The following is a 13,447-nucleotide window of genomic DNA, read 5'->3' as shown; positions in this document are numbered from 1 at the left end:
CTTTACTGTTTGTGAGTGCATATTTGGACATTTGTGTCAGCAATGGTTGGAATTTAAAAAATGGTAATTCATGGTGAAGAAAATAGGTATCTTATGGAAGCTGCACAAAATAAACTAATATTAGAGTTGTTATTGTGTTTTTTTGGGTTTATTTAAGAAAAGCTGATACTGGAATAGTCTGGTTCAGATGCCTTCAGCTGAATGATTTCAGCATTCCTTTCTAATGAGGCTCGCTAGTCCATTCAGCTGGTTGTGCTCAGCAGTTGTCCTGCAGTAAACCCGTGTCCTTCAGTAACACAGAGGCTCTGGAACACCTTTTAGGAAGGCCGTAGGGTTGCGACCCCAGCGGGGACATTCCGTATTTTACCTCCCTGACATCATCACCTCCAGAAATAACTGCCAGGTCTGGCCGGTCTGAGGGTCCGGAGCGAGGTGATGGAACCGGAGGTCATAGCAGGTTCCTCCACAGATGGTTCTGCAGTGTTTCCTCTGCAGCACCGTGCAGCAAAGACTGTTCAGGAACCCCATGGAGGGTTGTAATCCCACACAGCTGTGTGTCCGCTTAGGAAACACCTCACCTTGTGGAAGTGTGTGTGTGTGTTTGTGCAGGTGTTTGTTTTTAATGTTTTGTGGGGACCAATTGTCAGTTCACTTCAGCTCAACTGTCTTGTCATTATACATGGTATGTCATTAATGTTGGGTTGTAACTTGTACAATACTATTACAGTAAAACACTGTATTAAAAAGGCTTATTTTCAGTGTAAAATAATGGACAATAGTGCAAAAAACAACAGAATAGACTCAAATTCAAGTGGGATGCACTTTTTTGTGCTCAGAATGTTAAAAAAAACATTTTTCTGGTGCCAATCAGGATTAGTTAGTTAACCAAACTTAAGTGTGGTTTCTAAGATTGTATATGTTGTGTACCTCAGTCACATGGTTTCACAAGTTAGTGAAAGTCCTCACAAACACAATAACAGTGTGGAAAGAGATGTGTGATCCTGCTGTACCATATTGGATGACAGTTTAGGGCCTTTTGGGACTTCCTGTGCAATGAGGTGGCCGTATGGGAGCTTCCTGTCTTTGTGTGAATGTGTGTCAGTGAGTTTGTGGCTGAAACTGGTCAAAAGTAGAATTTTATAATTCTATAATTCAATAACATTGGAGTTGTAAAGGTTCCGTGAGGATGTCCTGCAATAATCCAAGAGCTGAGTCAGTGCCGAGCACTCAAAACCTGAGGGAAACGGCAAAACAACAGCAATCGGCCCTTTAATCAGGCATTTAAATGGCTTTTTAAAAGGCAAATTAGAGCGTTTTTTTCTGGGATTAAAAGCGTGAATTCAGCTGTAACTGGAAATATCTGCACAAAACTGTGCTGGACTGAGGTGTATCGCCATGCCGTTAAGTCGTGTTTACTCCTGCCCCCCCCACCCCCCCCCCCCCCCCCCCCCCGAGCTTCTCAGGCAGCAGCAGCCTGTCACTCACACAGAGACAGCGCTGTGTATCTACTTCTAGTGTCAAGAATCAAACATTGCTGTTTTGATTTAATTGCCTTAAGTGGCATCGCACGTTCTGCGATGCAACTATTGCGCATGCACACATCGCGATGCCGATGCTTATATGATATATTGTGCAGCCCTAATGTGGTTGGTGTGGCGCAGTGGATAACACCACTGCTTGCTTGTGAGCTAACACACCATGTGGGAGACTGGGGTTCAATTCTTGGTCTGGTTGAGTATGCTTGGCCAAACTCAACCGTAATAGAAACAACCATGTAAGTTGCACTGGATAGATAAGTGCATCAGCTAAATGCTATAAATTGATTCTAACACAGCTCCTGCAGATTTTGCTGTAGGGATGAAGTGTTGAAGCATTTTGTAGCATCTCACACATTTTTTAAATTCTGGTTTAAATCTAGAAATGTGTTTGGCCATGGCATAGCATCTGTGACCTTCTTCAAGGCAAGCTCTTGAGACGTCAGCAGTGTGCGGACGAGCATGTATCTATTTAACATCTCTCTCTCTCTTTCTCTCTCCTTTCCCCCACTCTGTAGGTTCTTTAAAGAGCTGGAAGACAGACACCAGCAGAACATTGTGATCGATGACATCAGCGACATCGTGATCAGACACGCCCAGTCCAACTTTGAGCCCTATGTGACGTACTGCTCTAACGAGGTGTATCAGCAGAGAACACTGCAGAGGCTGCTGTGAGTATGGAGTCATATTTGAAACTTTGGCCCAGTTATTACAGTTTGACACTAAAGGTACTGTGCTACACAGAAAGTATTGATCACAGTGGAGCCAGTATCTGTTTTTTTGTTTCTTTTTTTAATACATGTCACCTCAGTAACAGTTAAAAGAGACATCTTAGCCTGCCTTATGTCTTAGCGTGCAGTATAGATGATACAATTTTTTTTTCTATTTGGAGAGCTTAGGGGACTTTTAAAATATTGCAGAGAATCTGGTGATACAATCTATATCACAATACAGGACTTGCAGTTGTTTAAATAACATTTTAGGAAACCTTTCCTGTTGGGGGTGTAACGATGAACTCTGCTCACAATTTGATTCGATTTACGATTCTGGATTCACGATTAGATTCAAACTAATTTTGAATAATAAAAAATAGAGATACTTTTTCTTCTCCTTTTATTTTTTAAGTATATAAACAATAAAAAATGCACCTTATAAACCTATAAATGCTTCCTGTACTGATCTATGCGTGAACTACTAAATCTACTGTGCTGTTTTATTTCTCAGTTAATCACTTTATTACGCTATTTATTTAGGCGATCTGCAGTGAAAATATAATTTTCTAAGTGGACAGCAACAAAGGAAATATCTGAAACTCATTACTCATTATTAGTTCTTTTTATTTTGTATTTTTACTAAATTATTTCTGTTTTTTTTGTGACTTTTTATTTTAATTTGCCTGCACTTTTTACACTACATTAGTGGGAATCTGTCATCCTTTTTGTCGTTCCACTCCCCACATAGAGAATAGGGAAAAAGTGCTTGTGTGATCAGCTTCAGTCAAAAATGACGGACACATCCTCTTCCTTTTGCTTACGCCCACTTACGGAACCTCTGTAGTTCTAAAAATGTAAATGCATAACATTTCAAAAACAGAAAATGGAATTAAATATTCCCACAATGCACATCAATGTCAAAGTTTTGCATCATTAATGCTTTGTTACACCACTAATTTTATGGTATAAAACACAATATCATATTTAGAAATTCTGAGTAAAATTAATAAAATGTACTTGTATCCAATCAGTTCAATGGGATCTAACAGCAGAGTACAACATTGATATCTAGTGCTTAATTTATTTACAGTGGCCATAAGCGAAACTGTTGATAGGCTCTGGAAGAGTCACTCTGGCTTTTCCTTATGAAAAACTTATAACACAACCTGCTTGCCTTCTGTACTCTCTCTCTCTCTCACACACACACACACACACCCAATTACTCATAAGAACCTTTATCTACTTTCATGACTGATTATGAAACGATCTCTGTTAGTCATCAGTACTGCCTGACTTCTGACCTTTCAGTTCTGCAGAGATCACCACTTTCTCCAGCTCCTGCTGTTAATCATCTACTACTGAATAGAAGGACACAATAGTCCTGTTAAAACCACGACTGTACTGAACATATTAACAATCAATTTCATACTTGAATAATTAAATAAAAGCCCTTCCAGTGAATATCAATATATTGACTGTTTTTATTTTAGGAGAAATCTTTTATTCTTTCTTTTTATTTTTAGTTTGAGAACAGGTCCTTTACTTAGAATTACTTTTCCTAAAAATGAGAAATAGTTGATTTATAATTATTCATTGAATGAGCTCAGTTGTAAAGATGTAGAATACTATGCTCATGTAAAAGATCACTGAGCATTCATGTTTAATTTTCATTATGTAAAAGATCTTCATTTGTGAGTAGCAGCTAAATATAATTTTAGTGTTTAGTGAGCTTTACACTGACATGCCGGAACTTAAATAGTTAGTAGGTGTTTCCAAACCACCCCCTGATGTAACACTTCATGAACAATTTACATACTCTTTTACCATGACCCTTAAAAATCACACAAACTAAGTTGTTTTAAGAACATCTGCAGATGTTTCCTTGCAGAGGCTTCATGTGTTCAGTGCTGGTGTTCTCCCAGGTCTTGCACAATCAATCAGTTCCTCATTTTCTCATTTTCTCTGTTTTTAACTTTTAAGTTTTATGATTTCCATAATTTTTAACAGAAAGTCCTTTTTTCACTTATTTTCATTTGTCTTTTTCCAACTTGTACATAATGGTTGATTTAACAGGAAATCCCAGAAAGTGCTAAAACAAGATGTAAAACAAGGGAAATCACAGCTAAAGGCAATAAAAGCAGAACATTAAAACAAGGCAATGTATTAATTCTCTTCCCATGTCTTCTGTAACTTGTCCTCTACAGAAGTAAAAATCCATCCTTTAAGGAGGTCCTGAATCGTATTGAAACCCACTCTGACTGCCGGAATCTCCCCATGTGCTCTTTCCTGATCCTGCCCATGCAGAGGGTGACACGCCTTCCTCTGCTTGTGGATGTAAGTAGTGGCCATGTTTTCTTATCACATCTTAAACCTGTGTTTAGAATCCAGTTATGATACTATCATGCTATTTCATAGACCTGCACAACAAACATATATATATATATATATATATATATATATATATACACTGTGGAAAAAATGAAGAGACCACTTCAGTTTCTGAATCAGTTTCTCTGATTTTGCTATTTACAGGTATATGTTTGAGTAAAATGAACATTATTGTTTTATTCTATAAACTATAAACTTTGGATTTCTTCCAAATTCCAAATAAAAATATTGTCATTTATAGAGCATTTATTTGCAGAAAATGAAAAATGGCTGACATAACAAAAAGATGCAGAGCTTTCAGACCTCAAATAATGCAAAGAAAACAAGTTCATATTCATACAGTTTTAAGAGTTCAGTAATCAATATTTGGTTGAATAACCCTGGTTTTTAATCACAGTTTTTCATGCATCTTGGCATGTTCTTCTCCACCAGTCTTACACACTGCTTTTGGATAACTTTATGCCTTTACTCCTGGTGCAAAGATTCAAGCAGTTCAGTTTGGTTTGATGGCTTGGTATTATCCATCTCCCTCTTGATTATTTTCCAGAGGTTTTCAATTTGGTAAAATCAAAGAAACTCATCATTTTAAAGTGGTCTCTTTTTTTCCCAGAGCTGTGTATATTACCACTCTTCCACTCTCACACACAACTGCTTTCCCTCCCAGCACCCTGTTTTCACCTTCAGTTTGGTGTGTGGTAATTAGTAGATTGGATAAAGCCACTGCCGTCTTTGTGACTCTAGTGCTGTGACCTGGAGGACTTCCTGTTGCGTAACTCCACAATTTAAGTTAATTAAGCCTCCCGCTTTTCCATTTGTTTTTCTTTCTCTCTCTCTCTTCCTCATTACTTCATTACACTTGGCTTATTTGCTTTCTGCGTCCCTTACTGTGTCTCATTTGATCAAAGGGATTATTTTTTGGGTTGTTTGAGTTCAGTGTGTAGTATTGTACGTATCTGTGATTGTTAGTGTTTATAGTTTACTGAAATGATACTCCTGAATCATGCATTTTTATTGTATTTTTTCTTTTCTTTCAATTGTTCTTCGAGAACTCCATACATTAAGTGGCTGCCACTTGAAAAGGGGGAGTGTTGTTTGAAGAACATTAAGGAACATTAAGTATGGCCTACAAAGAGCCAGTTCTCAGCCTTTGGCATCATATCTCATCTCTCACTCTCTTTGCTCGCTTTGTCTTTCTCTGTTTGTGTGTCCCCTGAGCTTTGTCATGGGTTTTTGAGGTCGGGGAAAGTGGAATGGAACAGCTTGACTGTTTCATAGGCTGAGAAAGTTTGGTTTGGGCTTTCTCCATCATCCCCCTCATCCTCCCTATTTTATCCGCTGCAATAGGATTGGAACAATCAGCGATGCTCAAGAGAGAGTTTTAAACGAACCATGCTATGATGTTTCATAGCAATGTCTTTACAAAAAGAGAAGCATTATGTAAGAATTATACTTTAAATCATGTAAATCATGCTTTGAGGGTAAATCCTGCCTTGTAGCCCACATGCATTTCTGAAGCTGAGAGAAATACAGGATCATCACTGAATGTGAGAAGCAGCATTTGGACTGGGCCAGTAGAGTAATATTACAGGATTTTACACGAATGTGCTGTTGGTTATGCAACATTACACAGTTTTGGCAAGCTCTGTCCTGTCCACTTCACCAAGTTACATTTAATAAGTGCATTTAGTAGCAGCCTTGAGTGGCAATGACCGATGCCACAGATTCCCACTGTTTACCATATTTTTCGCTGTATAAGTCAAATTTAAAATCCTTTAATTTTTTTAAAAATCAACAGTGCACCATATAATCCAGTGCACCTTATGTATGAATTCTATCACTCAGGTTATAAGGAGCAGTAAAGCCACTCTGCTGACGTACAGCTTTATACAGGAGTTTCAGTTTACTTCTCCAGCAGTATTAGCATTAGCTTCTAAACGTGCTAAGCGCTAGCTCTTTTGCTGTTTAGAGGTGAGTATTATACACCCTGTAGCCTTCTGCTAACCCCGGCTAGCACTGCTGGAGTAGCATTTGCTTTACCCACTAACTGCACTAAGCACTAGCTCTTTTGCTTTTGCTATTATTGGCCTGTAGCCTGTTGCTAACCCCACTTGGACTGCTGGAGCAGCATTAGCATTACCCGCTAGCAATTAGTTGCTAATGTTAAATCTCCATCTTTATTGGAAATCTGGAATGTGGTATGACTCATCTGAATTTGTTTTTATTTAATTATTTTTTAGCTTAGCTTTTGACCTGCTGAATTAGAAGCAAAACATGGCATGGCGACACCCCTGTTCCTGATTAGAGTCATATAAAATGCTCCTTACAATCCGGTGCACCTTATGTACAAAAATAGACCAAAAAATAGTTGTTGATTGATAGTGCACCTTATAGTGCCAAAAATACAGTAAAAATCAATGTTAGAAATTTTTTTTATTATTATTTTTTATTATTTCTGATTGCTGTGTTTCTATTGCCACAAAAAAAAAACTATTAGTACAAACTTAGTTTCAGTATATGATAAATAAATATCTGAATTCATAGTCAACTAAGTATTTAGATTAGGTCTCAAGTTGTGGTATCTGTATTAAAAGAGAAAATATGGTGTTAGTGTGTTCTGTATAATTATTATGTTCTTTTTCTTGTAGACCATTTGCCAGAAGACACCAAAAGACTCTCCCCAGTATGAGGAATGTAAAAAAGCTCTTCACTGCGTCAGCAAGGTAAAGCAGCGCACCTTACTTCACCTTATCTCCTGATACCATGTGATTTTTAAATCAGTTATGGCATTTGTGGCTTTTGTGTTTGTGTGCAGCTCGTTAGGAAGTGTAACGAGGGAGCTCGTAAGATGGAGCGGACGGAGATGATGTACACCATCAACTCACAGCTGGAGTTTAAGATTAAGGTGAGTGAGACATGGCCAAATCCACTGCAAAAGTCTTAATTTATTTAAGAAAAAAAGGTTTTTATATTCAGCCACCGGTCACACAACTTCTGGTTAATATTTAGTGCACACTGTTGGCATGCAGAACCCTGTTCCGGTAGTTTTGTGGCTAATGTAGTTCACTACTGTTCAAATGCACAAAATAACTATAACCAAATACATAGCATTTATTTATTTATTCCATACTTTACAAAAGCCTAATTCCAACATTCTTAAGCAAATGTTGACCTCAGCATTTCCCAACATTCACCTCAACTCTGATCCCAAATTTACCCAACACTGATCCCAATATTCTCAATTTAACAGTAATATGAGCACTTCCAAACACGTTCCAGTGTTTAACAAGCATTGATTACATTATTCTTTACCAAGAACTGATCCCAACATTCTTCAGCAAACACTGACCTCAACATTCTCCAATGCTGAACTCCACATTCCCCAAATTTGATCCCAATATTCTCAAGCTAAAAATATTTTTAGCATGCTTAAGCACTAATCCCAACATTCCTCAACAAGCACTGATTCAAGTTCAGATAGTAGCATTCCTCAAAAAAAAAAAAAGATCTTAAAAACCCAAAAACTGATTTTAACATTCTCCAAGCACTGATCCCAATTGTCTTAAAGCCCTACCTGGGGGACGTCTGTAAAAATATTTCACCCTTCTACTCACTGATGAAACTCTTGCATCCGGACTGCAATTGAAAAAAACAGGAGGACCACTGAGTTTTTTTTTTTTTTTTTTTGGCTTTCAAGGCATGTGACATCGCGTTCAGTAGCCCCTCAATTTCCACTCGCTGTTTTGTTTACGTGGAGCTAATTTTCTAAGAGGACGTCTAAAAAAATTAAACGAATACATGGTCGTTCCGGGCGAGAATAAAATCACAGAGGACCCCCCATAAAAGAGAAAATTACCCCACGACCCCCCTGAGAAACGAATCTTGTCCGGATAGGGCAAAGTTAACAGTATTTTTGGTATGCATAAACTCTAACAGGAACTGATCCCAACATTCTGCAGTAAGCACTGATCCCAGCGTTTCTCAACAAACACTGATCTAAGCATTACATAATACTAATCCCACAATTCTCAAGATGAAAAACATTGCAAACTTAACACAAATCCCCCACATTTCCAACAACTGATCCCAACATTCCCCAACAAGCACTGATCCCAAAATTCTTCAAAATGCACTGATAACAATTCTCAAACTGATATATTTTTTTAACTTGCTCAAACACTAATCCTGAAATTCCCAAGTTCTGATCACAACATTCCATAACAAATATTGATCCCAGTAATTAGAACTAGATCTAATCCCAATATTCTATTATGCTGTATTTGTCATTCTTTAACAAAAACCTCACCATTCCCAATAAATTGGTCCGTACAAAGTTGGAACTAAAATTGGACTGTTATTAATTGTTTTTAGATGTATTTAATCGCAGAGTTTTGAGATTTTTTAGCGAGACACTGTAGCAGTGATGTGGAGATCAAGCTTGCTAAAAGACTGGCCGCTAGCATGGATGGCTACATTGTAAAACAAGTGAAGTTTAGCAAGTACTTCACAGCCTTTAAAGAAACATGCCAGCTCAGCTAAAAGCACTTCTAAAATCCATTCTGAATAAAATCTAGTAAAATATGGATCCCTTGATAAAACTTGATAAAAGGTTTAAAAGCCACCGGCTTAGAAGTTTAACATCAGAGCCGTGTACCACAGAAATCAGCTCTCCTGAGCTTTATACCTTAGAGATCTTCCTGCAGACCATTTGTTCTCCACAGATCCAGCCTGCTGAGCTGAAGACTTTAGAGATCAGAAAAGCAGAGTGGTCAGAGTGGAATGGAAAAAGAGAGAGGAACAGAAAGGAGGAGAGAGGCATTGGGGAACAGATGGGGGGAGAGACTAGCAGAAAGAACACAGGGTGTCAGATGGAATCCCAGTAATGCGCAGCTGCATTTGAGTAGCCGTGACAAATTGGAGATTGTAACGAATGTCCAAAAAAAAAAAGACTCCCTCCTCTGCTTAATGCACCTTTACCAGGCTGCAGGGTTGGGAGGCCAGCTGGGCACGAGCTGGGACAGTCCAGCATGCCCATAGTGGGCCTCTGGAGAGGGTTTAAAAGCTCTGAGGGCCGTCAACGCATCTTACAGAGCAGCAGATGGTTCTCGTGAGTGTGTGTATTGAGTGTGTATACATGTGTGATTTGCACATATGTGTGTCTAACCCCTTTACACACTTGAACTCAACACAACCCTCCTACATTCTTTGTAATCGAGAGTGTGGAAGCTGTTTCTGCTTCTGAAGTACCTGAGTGTGTTGGGAAAACATGACCTTAAGTATGTGTTTCTGTGCATGTTCTTGTTTAGGGAGTAGTTCCGTGTCCAGCTGTCAAACACTCGAGTCCTCCCTCCTCACAATCCTGGCTTTCCTATTCCTGGAACTTATGGAAGAGCCTGGTATACTGTACAGTGTTTAACAAGCACTGATCCAGGCTTTCTCCAATAGTCACTGATCCCAAACTTCCTCAGCAAACACTCAACACTCATCCCAGCATGAATCCAAATATTGTCAGGCTAACAATATTTTTTTTAGCATTCTAAAACATAAATTCCGGCTAGAGTTTAGATTCTCTGCTCGAGCCTGACCCGAGATTTCCCAACACTTTCCTTCCTTACCTTCCTTCTCCGCGTTACACACTTGACTTGCAGCGCTGTGTGTAGCTGTTCTTAATAGACATTTTTCTTAAATAGAAGGTCTATGCTTCTTCAGAGTTGCAATGTTAGCTAACATAATTCTGAACAGATTTTGTTCATTCAAACAGCCCAAAAATGTTTTCAAAAAGCTCAGTTTTATCGATCTACTTACAAAAACAAAATATCGGTTTTAAATCAGGCTTGGGCTCATAATATTAGTATATGGTCGGGTCAGGTCGGGCAGAACATTCACAGGCTTGGGCTGGTCAGGCTGGATTTTTTGGGCCCAATCTATGCTCTAAACCCAACTTTCTTAAACATTGATCCCAAATTATCCACATAACATTGTTTTTGACATTTTTTTATCCCAACATAATCCAACAGAGAACGTCTTTCATCTAGCACTCACGTCATTATTCTTAAGCACTTATCCCAACATTTTCAATGCTGTACTTGCCATTCCTCAACAATAATCCCAACATTTCCCCAGTTTGAATCTTAACATTCTCAGCAAAGAAAAACATTCTCCAACAAATGCTAAAACTGAAGCCGAAGTTCTGTAATACTATTCCCAACATTCCTTATCAAAAACTCCTCCCAAAACTGATTCCAGCATTTCTAAACAAATATGGATTCCAATATTTCTCAACAAACCCTGATCTAATTGATCCAAATATTCTAAAGATAAGATTTGTCAGTATCTAACATTAATCCCAGCATATCCAAACACTAAACCCAATGCTCTGCATGTAACACTGGTAACATGAACTTATCTTAAATATTTTTAGTATTCTGTCAAACTAATCCCAAAATTCTTCAACACAATACATCCCTTTCCTCATCAATAATCCCATAACTTTAACAACACCAATCTCACCATTCCCTAATTAACATTAACCCCAAAACTAATTCCAGCTCTTTTCAACAAACAATAAACCCAGTGTTGTCCAGGTAGAACTGGCAACATGAATTTATCCTAAATATTTTTAGTATTCTGTCATACTTATCCCAGTATTCTTTAACACGGTACATCCCTTTCCTCATCAATAATCCCACACCTTTAACAACACCAATCTCACCATTTCCTAACTAACATTAACCCCAAAAGTGATTCCAGCTTTCTTTAACAAACACTAAGGCCAACACTTCTAAACTCTGAGCCCACCATTCCTGAACACTAAGCCCAATGCTACTGATCGCTGAGCCCAGCACCTCTGACCAATAAGCCCAACACTCCTGAGCACTGAGCTCAACACCTCTGACCACAGAGCCCAGCACTACTGAAACCTGAAACTAACATTCCTGAACCCAGCATTCTTAAACATGGAGCCCAACACTCCTCAACATGTTTGTCCCAACATTCCCCAACAAATACTAATCCCAATATTCCTCAACAAACATTTATCCCAACACTGATCCCAAGTTTCCCCTAGACCACACATTTTCTAAACTGATCCAAACATTGTCCAATAGTGATCCTGGCATTGTCTACACTAATCTCAAAATGTATCCCAACATTCCCAACACTGATCCTAACATTCAACAGTGATTCTCATGAGTTAATGTTGCATAAAGAAGCAAATAATGACTAATACCAGTTAAATTAATGGCTTAGTTGGATTTAGCTGATGATTGTTGACTCGGACATCTTTACACTGATTCATTAAGTTTGGATGAACTCCAGCCACTGCTGAAATGATGAGCTCTCGACCTCACAGTAAAGCCTCTGGGGGGAAAAGCAGAGCTTTAAGTTAAATCGTGCTGTGTGGTCTGTGGCTGTTTTCTCATGAGATCAGTTTTTTTTTTAGATCAGGCTTTTATATTCTAAAGCAGCTCGTAATATAGAAGTGAATGTATACTAAAGGTGCCTGTATGATGTGTCCAATGCAAAAAGTAATAGGATGATATCAATGAATTATGCTATTAGACATACATGCCTCTGTGTGTGTGTGTGTGTTACTTATTACTTTACACTCCTGCTTAGACCTACAGGTGCTGTATGTAATCTCATTCATTTCACCACGCTGGCACAACTGTTAGAGTTGGTGTTGGTGTAGAGTGTGAGAGCGAGCGCAGTGTGGGAAAGTTCCCTTGGCGTGTATGTGTGTGTGTGTGATGTGTGTGTGCAGCAGCTGTCTGGAGGGTTGTGAATATTCAGAGAGCTTTGCCCCGTCCAGCTGTTACATCTCCAGAACTCATTACACTCTTCATGCAGTGACGTGCCCAATATACAGATACATGTACCTAGTTTAGTTTTAGTTTAACAGAAAACTTTAGGTCTGTAACTTGATTTAATTCTGAATGTGTGGCTGGCATCAGGGTGAAATGTATTTCTTTATGTGCTGTACCTCATATGCTACACATATATTTCCTTATGTGAATGTATGGGCACCCTTGGATCACAACCCTCCACTCCACAGTGAGATGCCAGTGAACTATAAAATAATTGTTTAAACATAACAGTGTGAGATACAGGTTGTACCCAATCCAAATTGTGTGTTTTGTGATTTAAATTTAAATAAGACCAATCTTTGCAGTTTTACTAAATCATAAAAAAATAAATAGCATTTTAATAAATTTTCCATCCTAATAAAGAAAGATTGAGATTTAGAACAGTCTAAGTCAAGTGTTTCTCGTTAGCCTAGCATCTTTCCTTCTAAACTGAAGAAGCACATTAGATACCAAACATCAAATACTGTCTGCTTTTGAGGCCAGAGAATTAATCTAGTTCATACGCTCATTGTCAAAGACATTGGTGCAAAAATAGTGCTGGATTTCAACTCTATCCAATAGGAATATAAAGGTTGCCAGGAAGAGTGCTGGTGCTCAGCTCACAGGGATCATGCACTCTATGTTGGCCACCAAAAAATCAGACCCATTAAAAAAATTATATTAGTGATCATAATCAGGGATGTCACTTGGCCTGGGCTTCCATTGGCCCAAAAATATTTTCAATGAGCCCTGAAAATAATATTTATAGCAAAGCCACCAATTTTCTGTTACCTTTAGTTCATCCGCTTCTCGCTCAGTGGACAGACCCATCCCAAACCACCCCCTACATCCTGTTCTGCCTCTCAAAGTGCGCTCTCTGGTGGCATCAACAACGTGCAAAGCAATAGGGCAAGAGACCTGCAATAATAAAACTAATAAAATAAAAAAATATATAAAAAAAGCTATTATT

General features: G+C 38.5%; 1 protein-coding gene across 2 annotated transcripts in view; it reads left to right on the top strand.

Annotated features, from left to right (window-relative positions):
- Positions 1-13,447, top strand: part of LOC103044275 (rho guanine nucleotide exchange factor 26) — an 89,282-nt gene that overhangs the window by 42,645 nt on the left and 33,190 nt on the right. For both annotated transcript variants that reach the window (XM_007237282.4, XM_007237285.4), the window contains 4 exons: positions 2,054-2,206; positions 4,453-4,582; positions 7,282-7,356; positions 7,449-7,538. In XM_007237282.4, coding sequence (XP_007237344.3) covers positions 2,054-2,206; positions 4,453-4,582; positions 7,282-7,356; positions 7,449-7,538 — 448 coding nt within the window. The remainder of the gene's footprint in view (positions 1-2,053; positions 2,207-4,452; positions 4,583-7,281; positions 7,357-7,448; positions 7,539-13,447) is intronic.

This window comes from Astyanax mexicanus, chromosome 9 (genome assembly GCF_023375975.1).
Source record: "Astyanax mexicanus isolate ESR-SI-001 chromosome 9, AstMex3_surface, whole genome shotgun sequence".
NCBI classification, from domain to species: domain Eukaryota; kingdom Metazoa; phylum Chordata; class Actinopteri; order Characiformes; family Acestrorhamphidae; genus Astyanax; species Astyanax mexicanus.
Note: the sequence above shows the minus strand (reverse complement) of the source record. Positions and strands in the feature narration are given on the sequence as shown.